Below are 15,941 nucleotides of genomic sequence, written 5' to 3'. Positions count from 1 at the left end.
GAGCAGACTGCAGACCGCAGACCGCGAGCTCGCTGGCCAGCCAATGCAGCCAAACAGGCTCAGTGTCTCAAAAGAAAAGCGATCGGGAGGACACGTGATGTCCACTTCTGTTCCCCAGAATACATATACAGGCATGTGCACCTGCACACACATCACACAAACACACAAATACACACAGAGACACAAATCGGAAGGATTAGACGGTAATGAAAAGAGCATTATAGACAGAGGAAATAACTAGAAAAAAGAAAAATGGGACTGGACGGTTGGATCAGGACTTAAGAATGTTTGCTGCCCTTCCAGAGATGTTCAGTTCTCGGTATTCACATCAGACAGCTCACAGCTGCCTGTAACTCCAGCTGGCCCCTGAGGCCACCTGCACACAGCTGCCTGTAACTCCAGCTGGCCCCTGAGGCCACCTGCACACAGCTGCCTGTAACTCCAGCTGGCCCCTGAGGGCACCTGCTCACAACTGCCTGTAACTGCAGCTGGCCCCTGAGGCCACCTGCACACACCCTGCACACAAATGGCCTATACTCACACAGACATATACACATGAATACAAATAAAATAAATATTTTTAGATTTCATGTTTAGGGTGTTTTGCCTGCATACATGTCTATGCATCATGTGTGCCTAGTGTGCATGGTGACCAGAAGAGGGCTTCAAGATGCCCTGGAACTAGAGTTACAGGTGGCTTTGAGCTTCTGTGTGGATGCTAGGGTTCTCTGGAAAAGCAGCCAGTACTCTTAACCACTGAGCCATGTCCCAGCCCCCAATTAAATATTTAAAAAATAAATAAATAGCTGGGTGGTGGTGCATATGCCTTTAATCCCAGTGCTCAGGAGGCAGATGCAGGTGGCTCTCTGAGTTCAAGTCCAGCCTGGTCTACAGAGCAAGTTCCAGGACAGCCAGAGCTACACAGAGAAACCCTGTCTCAAATATATATATATATATATATATATATATATATATATATATATATATATATATATATATATATATATATATATATATATATATATATATATATATATATATATATATATATATATATATATATATATATATATATATATATATATATATATATATATATATATATATATATATATATATATATATATATATATATATATATATATATATATATATATATATAATATATACTATATATATATATATATAAATATATATTGACCTTGACAAGAATGTGGCAGTATTAGGAGTATTTTTAAAGATGTATTAGGAGTATTTTTTAAGATTTATTTATTTTTATTTGATGTGTTATGAGTATTTTTCATGAACGTATTTTCACTATGTATGTGCAGTACCTGCAGAGGCCAGAAGAGGGTGTCAGGTGCCCTGGAACTGGAGTTATAAATGGATGTGAGCTGTCCCCATGTGGGTGCTGGGAACAAATCTTGAGTCCTCAGCAAGAGCAGCAAGTACTCTTTTTTTTTTTTTTTTTTTTAATGCCGAATGCCATTTATTGAAGGAGGGAGGAGGTCTTAAAGACAGGCTTACAGCACAATGGGAGGACCCCGGAGGGCAGAAGTTCCCTACTGATGTTTTACAATCTTGCATCTAAGCTGTTTAACGCCCATTATGCAGGATATACATACAAGGAACTTCCCTTAAGCATTCAGGAGGGTGGAACCCAGCAGGGAATTAGCATAGGGAGGATATCAAGGTCAAGGTCAGCAAGCAAGGCAACAGTTACCCAAAACGGGGGCCAGGGCCCTATAAGTCCCCTTTTTACTAAAGAATGAGCTTCTGATTTAGGTGAGCAGCAAGTACTCTTAACTGCTGAGCCATCTCTCCAGCCCAAGAAATATTAACACATTGGTGATGGAAATACAAATTAGTATAAAAACAATGGAATATTTTTTGTAAGGCTGGGGATGGGTCCCCTTGTGCATGATAGGCAAGCTCTACCACAGTGACCACATCCCCAGCCCAAATTATAGATTTTAATTTGCCAGTAGAAATTCTACTTATGGGAATTAAACTTTTTGTGTATGTGTGTGTGTGTGTGTGTGATATGTGTGTGGTATATGCACAAACATGTGTGAGTGAAAATGCCTGTACATGTGCGGAGACCAAAGGAGGACGTCAGATGTCCTGCTCCTCTGAGACAGGGTTTCTCACTGAATCTGGAACCAGGGTGGTGGCCAGCCAGCCCCAGACATCCTCCATTCTCTGCCCACCACAGCACTGGGTTATGGATGAACAGCCACATCCAGCTTTTCACATGGGCGTTGAGAATTTGAACTTGCGTTCTCATCAAGTGCTCTTGCTTCCACTGAGCCATTTCCCGAGCCCCCACTTGTGGGAATTTATCTTAAATAAATAATTATACAGATGTTCAAAGATGCAACTACAAGAATGTCCATAAAACATTCACAACAGGAAGGAGCTGAAGGGGCAAAACACTAAATTTCTATCCAACAAGAGATTGATAAAAAACAATTTGGTTTGGTTCTACATCAAAATACTAGAAGGTCATAGAGTAAAGTAAGGCCAACAATGTGTCAAACTATGATAATGCACACAGTGCACTCTTTATTTTGAGGCAAGGTCTCATTGCATAACCCTGGATATCCTAGAACTCGCTCTGTAGACCAGGCTGACCTGCAACTCAGAGATCTGCCTGCCTCTGCCTCCCAAGTACTGGGATTAAAAGTGTGTGCCATCCTGTCAGGCTTCACAGTATACTTTTTAATCTTTCAATGTCATAAAAGTTTAAAACATCTTATTTTAATGTATAATTTATACAAAATGCATAATTTTGAGTGTAGTTAAATGAGGATCCTTTTCGTGTGATGCTGAGAGTTAAGCTAGAATCTTGATCCTGGTAGGCAAGGGTTCTTCTACCAATGAGCTTCAGATCTACAATACATTTTGTTTGTTTGTTTGTTTGTTTGTTTGTTTGTTTTTCCAGACAGGATTTCTCTGTGTAGTTTTGGTGCCTGTCCTGGATCTTGCTCTGTAGACCAGGCTGGCCTCAAACTCACAGAGATCCGCCTGGCTCTGCCTCCCGAGTGCTGGGATTAAAGGCTCTACAATACATTTTTATATTGAAAAGTTAAAGTACAGAATACAGGGCCAGAGAGGTGGCTCAGTGGCTAAGAGTGCTGGCTGCTCTTCCAGAAGAGCCACGTTCAGGTCCCAGCACCCACATCAAGTGGCTCACAGCCACTGTAACTGCAGCCTCAAGGAATCCCTCCCCCTGTTCGGGCCTCTGCGGGCACCTGCAAGTACATGTGCTTACATAAGCACAGACACATATGGCACACACATTTAGAAGTTAAGGTACTTAAAAAACTAAAAATTATAACATAATAATAACAGGATACCATTTTGTCTCATTATAGGAAAAAGCTATAGAAAAAGCTGGAAATATGTGGTAGTGGAACTAAGGAATTACTTCTTATATTATGAATTTCAATTACTCACAGTTCAATAACAAACACTGATTCTTCCTCATACTTCAGCAGATTGCTTACAGAAAGTAATACATACTCATTAAAATATTTAAATAGTACAAAGATGGAGTATGATCTTACTTCTATTCACCAAGCATAGCATGTTTTGTTTGACGGTTTAGTGTTTTTAAAAATGAGGATGGGGCTGGCAGGAGGACTTAAGAGGTTTAAAAAGTGCTCGATGCACAAAATGACAAGCAGAGTTCTAACCCCGCAATCAAAGGGGAGAAGCAGTCCCTAAAATGGTTCTCTGATCTCCACATGCATGCAATGATATACATATGTGTGTGCATACACACATACACACCACACACACATATACACATGATAATAATACAGAATATTAACTATTACCATGTTATTTAGTATATATAATATTATACAAGATATTAATATCATTAAATTAAAATGTGAGATGGAAGATTGGACATGCACGCAGAAGAAAGCATCACGATGATGGAAAATATGTCTCACATTCACAGTGATGGTTTTGTACACAGAAAATTCAAAACACTCAGAACTGACATGAGCTTCTGAGGTTCCAGACACAGGGTCAGTGCTCACAGTCCATTCCACTTCTGCTTACTACCAACCATCAAGTCAAAACTGAAATGTTAAGATATCATAACAGTCAAATACTGGGAATGATCTTAGCAAGAAGTCCGCACCCTCTACACTGACACTAAGAACATCACAGGAGGAGATGAGAAAACACTTGATAGAGAGATCTAGGCTCATAGGCATGTACTTCCACCAAGGCGCAGCTACCAGAATGTTCTTGACAGCTTTATTCACAATTATCTAAAGTATCCATCAATAATAGCCTGGGCAATTTGGGGGCCATGAAAAGACACAAACTGCCGATCCAATCTACCACACAGGTGGCCTCACAGCTTGCCACAAGAGTATATGCTCTGGGATTCCATTTCTAGAAAGCTTTAAGTCAGGTGAGCCAGTATCTGTAAGGACAGATGTTAAAATAATCGCTCTGGGGTGACTGCTTCTGCCTGAAAGGGGGATGAGAGATGTCTCAGGAACCAGTTTCTGCTCATTGACCTGAGTGGTGATATGAACATGTACACAGTACCCATTGATCTGAGTGGTGATATGAACATGTACACAGTACCCAGTGATCTGAGTGGTGATATGAACATGTACACAGTACCCAGTGATCTGAGTGGTGATATGAACATGTACACAGTACCCAGTGATCTGAGTGGTGATATTAACATGTACACAGTACCCAGTGATCTAAGTGGTGATGTGAACATGTACACAGAGCCACTGATCTTGTGTTCCTCTGTGTAAGGTACATCATGACTTGCTGGCAACTGTGTGAAAAACAGAAATGTAGTTGGACCAAATGAAGTGATACAGTGTCATCCTGTCCACATCAAAGGCCAGGACACTAGGGGCCCTGTCCTGCTTCCTGGTGGGTGTTGTCAGGGCATGGACCAGGGCTAGACACTGCTTACTGTACCCGGATGCCCACAGACACCTTACTGCTGCTATTGACCAACAGGATGAGGAGACCGTGTTTCAGGAAGGCCTAGGTTATCGCTTCCTGGCTCTGGCAGAGCATTATGTCTGCTGGAGACTCTTCTGTTTCATGCTTCTCTCCCCGGGCTGCAGTCCTGGTCTGGGCCTGCTGATTCCCTTCCAGAAGGCTGCCTTGCTCTGCCTACCTTGGCTTAGAAACTGGGTGGGGCTTACTGTGATGGCTGCCACCTGCGAGGCTCATCTCTCTGGCCACAGTACCTTGGGCTCTCCATTACCAACACCTCACCCTTATCCCCCTCCCAAGGCCTGACCTGTACCATGGCAACTATCTGGCTTCTGAGATCAGCATCCTGAAGGAAGAGTAGCCCCTGGCCTAAGGAGACACTTGCCTTCCCTGACCTGGAGTCCCAGTGTGAGGGTAGACACAGCCTTTGTGGGATAGCTGAGGTGAGCCTCTAGAGTCAGGACCAAGGGGAGCCCAGGGCCTAGGAGCCTGCCCATGGGGTGGATACCATAGCTAACACTCCCTATGTCCAGCATTCAGCTGGCTCTGCAGCAGCGCCTCTTACAGGTCTCTCATGGTTCTCAGTCTCAGAATGACAAGTTTCAACTACCACAGGGTGTGGCCAGGAGTGGCCCTAGGAGAGGGGGTACTTATGGGAACTGGACCTGGGAGCTGTATGTGCCATCTCTCTTGACCTTTGGGGCAGGTGCTGGAGTCGTTTCTCCTCTTACAGATGGGAACTGAACGCCAAGAAGAGGGTCACCTGCTTGGGATCTGCAGCCTGGGAGGGGCAGGGTTCCAATAACATTGCTGCTCACTCGTGACAACCTGCAATGCGCCCTCGTCCTCCCATGCCATCACCAAGACAGAGGAGCTGGGCTTTCTCACCTAGAACCTGTCCTGGACCGTTATCCTAGAGCACGTGAGTTTGCTCTACACTGAGTCATGGAGCCCCAGCAGCTCCCGGCACCCCGGGGGTCAGTGTTCTGGAGTCTCCCCGTGCCCAGGATCGCTCAGGCCCTAAGAGCTTCTGTCCCTCCGACCAGCTGTCCACCCGTCTCCTCCCCTCCTCCCGCACTGACGCTCTGGGCTCTCCTTACCTCCCCGCCTTTGGTGCTGCTCCAGGGTGCTGGAGTCGGGGCCCAGGGAGCGCCATCTGCATGCTCCTGGGCTCAGCTCTGCTCCAGGAGGCAGGAGGCCATGGTTGTGGTGGGATGCCTCGGGGAATCAGTGGCAGACCAGCTGAGTCTGGGGGCTTGGCCTGTCCAGAGCTGAGGAAACCTTCTCTGAAGGGCTGAGGGGAGTTGACCACACTTCACACCGGGGTAAGGAGTGACAGACCCACCACATCCTGCACCCACTGTCACTACAGAGCAGCCCCCCCTCTTCCGGTGCGGGGCTCCACCTCAACCTTCCTTCCTGTCTAGTTTTAAAAGCCAACAGCCTTGCTGACAAATCAGCGAGCCGGCTGGCCCCAGGCTCCCCTCGCTGGTTTTGTCTAAAGCGTGGGGAAATAATGTTGGGTCTCCATTCTGGGTCTGAGCATCCCTACAGCATGTGCTCAGGAGGTAGTGCAATGCTCGGGGTCTGAGCATCCCTACAGCGTGTGCTCAGGAGGCAGTGCAATGCTCTGGGTCTGAGCATCCCTACAGCGTGTGCTCAGGAGGCAGTGCAATGCTCTGGGTCTGAGCATCCCTACAGCGTGTGCTCAGGAGGCAGTGCAATGCTCTGGGTCTGAGCATCCCTACAGCATGTGCTCAGGAGGTAGCGCATGCCAAGACTCTTGACATGTCTTCCTCTACCCACCAAAAGCAGACAGACTCCGTCAGGAGGTGGTGGCTTTTAGGCGGGTGGTGGGGAAGCCAAGCGAGCAGGGAGGAAGTCCGCACCTGGCCTTGGGTCACGCTACCGAGAGCAAGTGCTACAGGGCCTCGACGCCTGTGCACTTGCAGGATTTGGTGCCCTGGGACTCTCTTACCAGACCTCTTCCCTTTCACCCAAGGCCCCTCTGGCCTAGCTCTAGTCTGTCTTCCTGTGAGGCCCCAAAGACAGTCGCCTAGATCCTGAAACAGCAGAATGCAGCCGTTCACAGCAGGAAAGTCACTTTGTCTCCCAAGGCTGCTCCAGGGTGCTGAAGTGGGGGCCCAGGCCTCGGTGGGTGTTCTGCTCTGGCAGGGAAGGCAGGGGAAGGACATGGCTCAGAGGGAACAAAGGAGAAAAGTCGCAACAACTGAACTGTTCAGAACATCTAGTGACAGGGAGCAACCATTTAATGTGAAGCCACTGAGCTGAGTTTGGTGACAAGGTGGTAGCCAAGTGGCAGAGGCCTTGGGCTCTTCAGCAGGTGCCTGGAGTCACTGGAGTCTGTTGGGTTCATACAGCAGGGACGCCAGGGACGGGCCAGGGACAGGTAAGGCCCCTGCGATTGTTACTGTTCATCTCCCATTGAAAGGGGAGGGACCTTGGCAGCAGGTTAGAAGTGCTGTTTCCAGACACCTTCTGCCCGTCTTCTTCCTCTCTGAGCACACAGGAACATGTCAGGCACTGGAGGACACAATGGTGAGGCTCCAGGCAGACAGAGCGTAAAATCGGTGGCTGCTGTCCTGGCCAAGGAGGCAGCAAAGGTGCCTAAAACCAGGTACCTACAGGATGTTGGAAAACACAGAGGCCTGTGGGCCTCCCACACTTAAGAGGCCCAAGAGGCTCAGCTGCTTCCTCTAGGGATTTGGCAGGAGAGGAAATAGCTTCCTCTCTGAGGACCCTGGGGAGCAGCCCAGTGCCAGCTCCCTCCTAACCTCCCAGCAATGGCCACCAGCCCATACATGAGCAATTCTGCTCTCTCTCTCTCTCTCTCTCTCTCTCTCTCTCTCTCTCTCTCTCTCTCTCTCTCTCTCTCTCGCTCTCTCGCTCTCGCTCTGTGTGTGTGTGTGTGTGTGTGTGTGTGTGTGTGTGTGTGTGTGCGCGCGCGCACATACATGTGAATACATTCCTCAAGGTCATCTTCACTCTAAGACTTTCTGTCCCCTGAGAGCAAGACAGCAGGACAGGAAATGGTCTCAGTTCTTCCTAACTTGGGGAGTGTGAGACTTCTTGCCTGCAGATCAAGGGCCTTTCCCTGTGAGCTCCCTTATCTATCCAAGCTGGGCTGTGGCTCAACACAGGCTGCTTTAAGTAGACAAGGCTAGGCCATGGCAAGGGCTGGACCACAGGAAATGAACAGGCACGAGGTCCGGTCACATTGCTGTGACTCTGTCTCACTTGTGTTCAGTGAACATGTCAAGGCTAAGTGCTTTCTTCTCGGCTAATCCTAGGACAGGCGGTTTCTGGAAGGGAACACCCCATCCCCAGTTTATTCAACAGGGGCTCCCTGTACCCACGTGGCTTCAGCTTCCCGGGAGGTGGGAGGCAGCCTGTGTCTTGGTTTCCTCTCCCAGTGGCTGGCTCAGCCCTGTGATGCTAGAGCCAGTGTTTTTGTGGGAAGGCTGAGGGTTTTTCCCCCAAGTTTCTGTTCACCTGCTACTAGTTCTGGATGGTGGCCACAACGTCACAGCAGTGGTTCATTTTAACCTCCTTCCTCCAGAAGCAGCAACTCTTCACTGGTTGTTTTAGAACAAGTAAATGATCCTGAATTCATAGGTGTAGGGGTTCGAGACTGTTTGGCTACCCATGGCACACACATGTGCAGCCTTAGCCTACTACTCAGCACTGCTGGCTGCCAGGAGTTAAGTGGACCCAGCCTGGTAACAGGGCGAGGCAGACTCAATCACTGGCTTGTCTCCCTGCTTTTAGCCATCCAAAGGCTTTTTGGCTTTTTAATTTTCCTAAACTCTTCCCTCAATAGGGACAACCTGGCCCTACTTCTTGTGGGTCATGGATATTTTCTGAGGATAGTAGGGTCCCTGCTTCTCCCTGGGAGGGATGGACATCTTCTGAGGCAGTAGGGTCCCCTGCTTCTCCCTGGGAGGGATGGACATCTTCTGAGGCAGTAGGGTCCCTGCTTCTCCCTGGGAGGGATGGACATCTTCTGAGGCAGTGGGACCCTGCTTCTCCCTGGGAGGGATGGATATCTTCTGAGGCAGTAGGGTCCCTGCTTCTCCCTGGGAGGGATGGACATCTTCTGAGGCAGTGGGACCCTGCTTCTTCCTAGGAAGGACACAGAGCACATCCCAACCACAAGCCTGTTGTGGTCCTAAGATCCTGTGTCTGTCTTGTCTTGACAATTCAGCCTCTCTTCCCTCCAACAGTCCATCCTGGGGATGACTCCATCACGTCTCAAATGTGCCACCCTCTTCAGCTTGCCTGAAGCTGCCTGCCCCAGACGTCGGAGGCCAGGCCTGGCTTCTCTCTGCCAATCATGACCAGAACACACAGTCCAGACACAGAGCTCTGTCTTCACCCCCCTACGCACTTCCGGCCTCTTTCCAGGAATCTGTCCTCGATGCCCCCGGGGGCCCAAGGGTACTCCACTTTCTTCCTTGTTGCCGTGCTGGGAAAGGAGCCCAGCCTTAGGTATGCCAGGCAGCTGCTCGATCCCTGTTCCAGCTCTGAGAGAACAGCCGGCCCATCTTCCCTGTGGTCTGACGTAGTTCTACATCGGTGCCGCACATCACTGTGTTCACAAGGCAGGGCTGACTCAGGACCAGCCTGGCACTTGTGACACCCCAGATGAGACTCAGACTGTGTCTCTGGTCTGCTTCCCTGAGCAGCAGCAGTTGGTGCCTGTGAGGGCACTATTAGTGTGAACACGGGGACAGTGAGGGTGCAAGCAAGGGAAAATGAGTATCTCTGCCTGTTCTCTAAGAACCGTAGATACGAGGGCACTCAGCAGTCCTGGCACCCCAAGATTAGAACGCGTGCAAAGGCCTTGGCGGACGGCGGGCAGTGGGTCTCGAGTCACTGTGCTTCCCATAAACTTCCCAGAGAGGAATATCTAGGTTTACTTATTCATTTATTTTAAATAAAGCCTTGTTTTTATTGCACTCATATAAAACAACTTCACTGTATTTAAAACAGACAAGGACATTCACAGGCTATGGAAACCCCAACTTCTGTTTTTTCTGGCTCTCCCCAAGGTCCACAGTGCTCCTGGGTCAAGGAGGCTTAACAGGCATGGGAGGAGCCCACAAACAGCATGCTTGTTTGGGGGTCTTCAGAGTTGTGCTGGGCCCTATTCACAGTCCTGCTTAAAGAATGCTGGTGACGGTGACAGTGTCTGGGAGGCACCTGTGCCGCAGGGTGCAGGCCGCCCTGGGGGTCTGGGTCAATGCTGAGAAGGCGGGCTGGGCCCGATACCCATCTCAGAACGTGCTGCCTGGACAGCTGGGCTTGGGGGCAGTGGACGCAGAATGTAAGCGAAGAAGACTCAGGTCTTGCCCTGGTCAGCTGGGATCGCCCACTGCCTCTCAGGAACACACAGGATGGGGACCCTGCTTGGGCCAAAGGGGGAAAACTGGCACTGACCGAGGGGGGCGGGAGGAAGGAGCGCCTGGCTCTAAATCCAGGACGACACTGAGAGCCGGCACAGCCCGGAGCGTACGCTGGCGATGTCATCCTTACAGAGACACCCACGGAGGCCCGACTTGTACCAGTGTCCAGGCCCTCGGGCAGGCAGCCTCCAGGAGGAAACCTGTCACTTCTGGTCCTTTTTCTTTCTGCCCAAGGGCTGTCGTCTCTTCTGCTGCAGCTTCTCCTTTCGGGCTGCAGCAGTTGTGAAGGTGATGCACTGGGCATCTAGGATGTCCAGCAGCTTGCCCATGGCCACAGGAATGCCATCCTGCTTCAGCTCAGCCTGCAGCTCAGCCAGCTCGAGAGGCTGGTAGGTCAGGACCTTCCTGTACAGGGCAGGCTTGGAGCAGATGTAGCGTCTCACTGCCTCTGCTGTGTCTGCGGCCCGGAGTGCTGCTTGTGATGCTCTCACCTCCTCCTCCTCGTCATCCTTGTCTTCACCTGCAGACTCTAAGGCAGCTCCAAACGCACAGCAGGAACTGAAAAGAACAGGTCATGGTCTGTGACATGCTTTTCCTACAGCCCTTAGGACCAGGCGTCCCTGGGAGGGATGACTGCTCTCAGGGCTCCGTGGGGCTCACATGTGGCAAGACTCCTGACAGTGTCCCACAGGTCTGTGCTTCCTGGTTCCCTGGCTGGGCCCATCTAGGTGGGCCTCCTCTCAACAGGAAAGTGCTGACATATAAGGAAGCTACAGTTTTAAAGGCCTGTAGGAACTCAGGGAGTGAACCTTTAAATCTTTACCCAGAAATCAATGGGCTTTTGGACACTGACCATTTAGGCTTTCTTTTTTTGCGGGGGTGGGGGGGTGGGGGGTGGGGGGGAGTGCGGGAGGAGTTGAGACAAGGTTTCTCTGTGTAGCTTTGGTGCCCGTCCTGGAACTCACTTTGTAGACCAGGCTGGCCTCGAACTCACAGAGATCCGCCTGCCTCTGCCTTCTGACTGCTGGGATTAAAGGTGTGTGCCACTACCGCCCGGCCCATTTAGGCTTTCTTAATGTCCTCTCAGACCCAGCACGCAGAGGACACATGTGTGACAGACCCTGCACCACACAGAGGACACATGTGTGACGGACCCTGATGCTTCTGTTACCTTTGAGAGCTAAAGGAGTCGTCACTACCATCCACAGAGGCAGCCATGGATTCCTGGGAGGCTGGAAGTGGGGCGTCCCCATCAGGGCCTGACGGCGGCTCCCCAGCTGGCAACCTGCTCGGGTGGGAAATACTTTCACTGGGCTGTTTCTTCCGATGTTGAAGGCTCTTGATCTTAGTGGGACCCTTGGCTCTTGGGGTCCTAAGACCTGCAGTGGCCTTGAGCTGGGTGTAGCCCCCTGACCTTGAAGGCTTGTAGGTCTCAGTGGTGGGGTCCTGGCTGCAAGGTTCCTCTGGAAGCACCTGGGAGGACTGGATTTCAGGCTCTGAGTCTGACTCCAGAGTCTGGTGAGTGTACTGGAAAATCTCCTTCAGTTTGAGAACCATCTGGCGTTTGGGCAGAGCACGGACTCCAAACCTGCGTGTGGAAACAAGCGGACGTCAGGGCCCCACGGTGCGGCTGTTTCTGCCGAGTAATGCATGGCTTTACTAGACTGAAATCTTAGAGTCTGACGCTCGGGAGCATCAGAGCTGACCATCTGGCCACACGCCAACTAAGCTTGCTCTAGAGGAGATCCGTCCAGAGGATCCCGTGTTCTGAGCAGCAGTGGAGACAGCTGCTTCACCAAGCTCCAGGCTGGACAGCAGCGTTTGCTGGAATGTGAAGTTCTCACATTATCATAAAAAATGAAGTCTCCGTACTTGGACGGCACAGCTAGGGTCCCATGTCTACCAGTATGGAACATGGAGACCTATTTCCCAGGGAACCCACAGGAGCCTCATGTGTTAGCTTCTTGAGCTCAGATCTGGTAGGAGAGAAGAAAAGCCCAGCATCCACCCTACTCAAACAAGCACGCCCTCTCTGCAGAGCGGCCTGCAGAACTTCCCTCCCAGGCTCAGGGCCAGCTCCTCCCCCAGACCTGAAGAGAGGTGCTGGGTCATGCTACTTCCTGGGCCTGGTTACTCACAGGAGACCACCTAAGAGGAGGCCGAAACGAACACTACCAACCTGTCCAGCTCTTTCTTCAGCACTGGGGTCTCCATGATCGAATACCTTGGCATTGGAGTTATAGGCACTTTGGGGGGCAAGTTCTTTTTCTTGTTAGCACCTTCTGGATAAAACATGAGAAGCACAGTTCTTAGTAAGAGAGGCATGGATTTGCCACCACTTCTAACCCTGAAGTGTCACAGGGGAAATGACAGACCCCAGTCAACGCCATGCCCTAGGAGAGCATTAATGGCCACCCTCACCACTTGGAGTTTAGCTTCCCAATGGGAGGAGCATCCAGCAATGATAAAGAACCATGCCATGCACATGACACTAATGTCTGGTGAACAACAGCCCAGCGTGTGGTCTAACCCAATGTTAAAGACATCAGAACCTCTAGTTCAGCAAGAAAAAGACCTGTAGGCTGCTGAGATGGTTCAGTGAGTGGGTAATGGTGCCTACCCCAAGCCTGATCACCTGAGCTCAGTCCCTGAGCCAGAGTGAAGGAGAGGACTAACACCCAGAGTTGTCTCCTGACCTCTGTATGCGCACACACAAGAAATAAACAGAAGAAAAAAGAGAATATAATTCTAAATAAACACAGGGGCAAGCATCTCTCCAAGACTCATAATTAACCACTAAATACATAAAAGATGCTCAGCATCATGAGTCATCAGATATCAAAACTACAGTACGGTACCACTTCATAGCCACTGGACTGGAAACATGAAATGTGTTGGCAGGAATAGAGAGAATTGGAACCCTCACCTCACACATACTTGGCGGGGGTGTAAAATGAAGCACATCTTGGGGGAAAATGTGTGGCAGTCCCTCAAAATGCTAACCAGTTACCCTATGACCCAGCGCCCCTGGACTTAAACTACCAGAAATGAAAATTTTATCCACACAAAGCAGAATTATTCATAACAACTCAAAGGTCCACTAATGGTGAATGGATATAGTATTCAGATATAATAAATAAGGAAACACAGAAGAACCTTGAAAAACTTGTTCTAAGAAGCCAGTTATGAAGAATCATACATTGTATGATTCCCCTTAAAAATGCTTTGTGGGGTGCTGGGGAGAAGGCTCAGTGGTTAAGAGCACTGGCTGCTCTTCCAGAGGACATGGGTTCTATTCCCAGTATCCACATGGCAGCTCACAACTGTCAGTAACTCCAGTTCCAAGAGATCTGACACCTTCACACCAATAAAATAAAATAAAATAAAATAAAATAAAATAAAATATTTTTTTTAAAAAAGGATAAAAACCGGGCTGGAGAGATGGCTCAGAGGTTAAGAACACTGGCTGTTCTTCCAGAGGTCCTGAGTTCAATTCCCAGCACCAATATGGTGGCTCACAACCATCTGTAATGAGATCTGGCTCCCTCTTCTGGCCTGCAGGGACACATGCAGAAAGAACACTGTATACATAATAAATAAATAAATAAATCTTAAAAAAAAAAAAAAAAAAAGGATAAAAATCTTTGGGGGACTGGGTGGTGGTGGTGCATGCCTTTAATTCCAGCCCTCAGAAGGCAGAGGCAGGTGGATCTCTGAGTTCAAGGCCAGCCTGGTCTACAGAGCAAGTTCCATGACAGCTAGGGCTACACAGAGAGACCCTGTCTTGAAAGACAATAAAATAAAAAAAAATTAAAAAATTAATGGAAATGCCAGGTGGTGCAGAACTGAGATGTTCAGGCAAAAGTATTGCAAGACAGCCTGGGCCAAACAAACAACAAAACTCCACCTGCTTGAGGGCAGTGGTGGTGCACTCAGGAGGCAGAGGCAGGTGGATCTCTGTGAGTTTGAAGCCAGCCTGGTCTACAGAGTGAGTTCCAGGACAGCCAGGGCTACACAGAGAAACCCTGTCTCAAAAAAACCAAAAGCAAAAAAAAAAAAAAAAAATCCCTCCACCTCTTACAGTCACATGCTGCAACAGAAGCTCGCACTTTGGAAGCTGAGACAGGAGAATTACTTCAAGTTCAAGGGCAGCCTGGGACACAGAGGGAGACCGTGCCTCAAAACAACAACAATGAAACCCAGAAACCAAACCAAACCAAAAGACCAGTGGGAAAATAAGACTGGCCAGCCAGTCCTTATCCCGCCCATGGCTGTGGCAGAACTTGGAGACTCTGGCCCTGCCACTTCAGAGTCTGCCTGCCTCAGACTGAGACCAAAGTACTTCAGTCTCGAGTCTCCTGTAGTGGTTCTCTGAGCAGTGCCTGGGAACTGGTGAGAAATGCAAATTCTGCGTCACCAGTGGCCCCTGTAGCAGAGCAGTGGGGTGATGGGGTCTCCGGTGATCCGCAACCCCTGAAGGCCAAGTGTGTCAGCAGCCCAGTGCCCTTGGGAATGTAGGAAGGAAGCAGCAGGTGCGTGGCCACGTGACTTCACTGTGGTCCAGAGCCGCGGTCCTCTCCCCCTGCCTTTCTGAATGACTGAGAGGCGAGGGAAGTAAGACCCGGGGCGGGGCGGGGTCACACTTTTTGTCTGTGGTGCTGGGAGCCCACCATGTATGCAAAGTACGCACTGTACTGCTAGTCTGCACACTAACTAGCCCATTGTTTTATTTTTAAAACACGAAATTGATATAAGCAGTCTAAGGTGAACAGTGCAGTGCCACTTGGTATGGACTACCCCAGGTGTCCACCAGCTCCGCCTGGTCTAGACCCAAGGAGACCTTGTGCGCAGCAGCAGCCTGCCTCCCCCAGCCCCGGAACCTCCTGTCTGTGGATTCTGCACACTGCACAGAAAGAAAAGGCAGTGACAATCTGTGACTCGCTCCTGTCACCTTACCACCACATTTTAAATCTCATGCATACAGCACATGGCCATCATTACCTTTCTCCTTTTCATGAGGAGCAACTTTCCACTGTGTGGACAGGTCGCACACTCTATTAGCCATTCATCTACTGAAATACATTTGGGTTTCTCTCACCTGTGGGCTTCTGTGACTAGTGTCACTATGAAGGACTGGCTGAATCCCAGTTTTCAGTTATTTGGGATAGACAGATGAGAACAGAATTTCTGGGTTCTATGAAATTACTCTTGTTTGCATGAGAGTGTGTGAGTGTGAGGGTGCACATGGAGGTTTGTGTGTGTGAGTGTGTGTGAGTGTGAGGGTGCATGTGGAGGTTTGTGTGAGTGTGTGAGTGTGAGGGTGCACGTGGAGGTTTGTGTGAGTGTGTGTGTGAGTGTGAGGGTGCATGTGGAGGTTTGTGTGAGTGAGTGTGTGAGTGTGAGGGTGCACGTGGAGGCCACAGGCCAACACTGGATGATGTTCCTCACGAGTTGTCCACCTTCTCTCCCTGGAACCTCGTCTGGGCCTGTCTGACAATTCTCCTAGGCTGGCTGACCGAGGAG

The 15,941-nt window shown here is 49.5% G+C and overlaps 2 protein-coding genes across 9 annotated transcripts in view; both read right to left on the bottom strand.

Annotated features, from left to right (window-relative positions):
- Nlrc3 (NLR family CARD domain containing 3) overlaps positions 1-6,367 on the bottom strand; it is a 32,300-nt gene extending 25,933 nt beyond the window's left edge. The window contains exon 1 of the mRNA XM_076577483.1: positions 6,093-6,367. The gene's annotated coding sequence lies outside the window, so the exon portion shown is untranslated. The remainder of the gene's footprint in view (positions 1-6,092) is intronic.
- A 3,556-nt stretch (positions 6,368-9,923) lies between these two features.
- Slx4 (SLX4 structure-specific endonuclease subunit) overlaps positions 9,924-15,941 on the bottom strand; it is a 30,690-nt gene continuing 24,672 nt past the window's right edge. For 3 of the 8 annotated variants that reach the window (XM_076577959.1, XM_076577960.1, XM_076577961.1), the window contains exons 13-16: positions 12,598-12,700; positions 11,833-12,006; positions 11,590-11,703; positions 9,924-10,976 (exon numbers count right to left, since the gene is read on the bottom strand). In XM_076577959.1, the coding sequence (XP_076434074.1) occupies positions 10,622-10,976; positions 11,590-11,703; positions 11,833-12,006; positions 12,598-12,700 (746 nt within the window). In that variant the 3' untranslated portion in view covers positions 9,924-10,621. Of the gene's footprint in view, positions 10,977-11,589; positions 12,007-12,597; positions 12,701-15,941 lie in introns of all 8 variants that reach the window. The other 5 variants (XM_076577955.1, XM_076577956.1, XM_076577957.1 and 2 more) reach the window with 3 other exon arrangements.

The sequence above is a fragment of the Peromyscus maniculatus genome, chromosome 8 (genome assembly GCF_049852395.1).
Source record: "Peromyscus maniculatus bairdii isolate BWxNUB_F1_BW_parent chromosome 8, HU_Pman_BW_mat_3.1, whole genome shotgun sequence".
NCBI classification, from domain to species: domain Eukaryota; kingdom Metazoa; phylum Chordata; class Mammalia; order Rodentia; family Cricetidae; genus Peromyscus; species Peromyscus maniculatus.
Note: the sequence above shows the minus strand (reverse complement) of the source record. Positions and strands in the feature narration are given on the sequence as shown.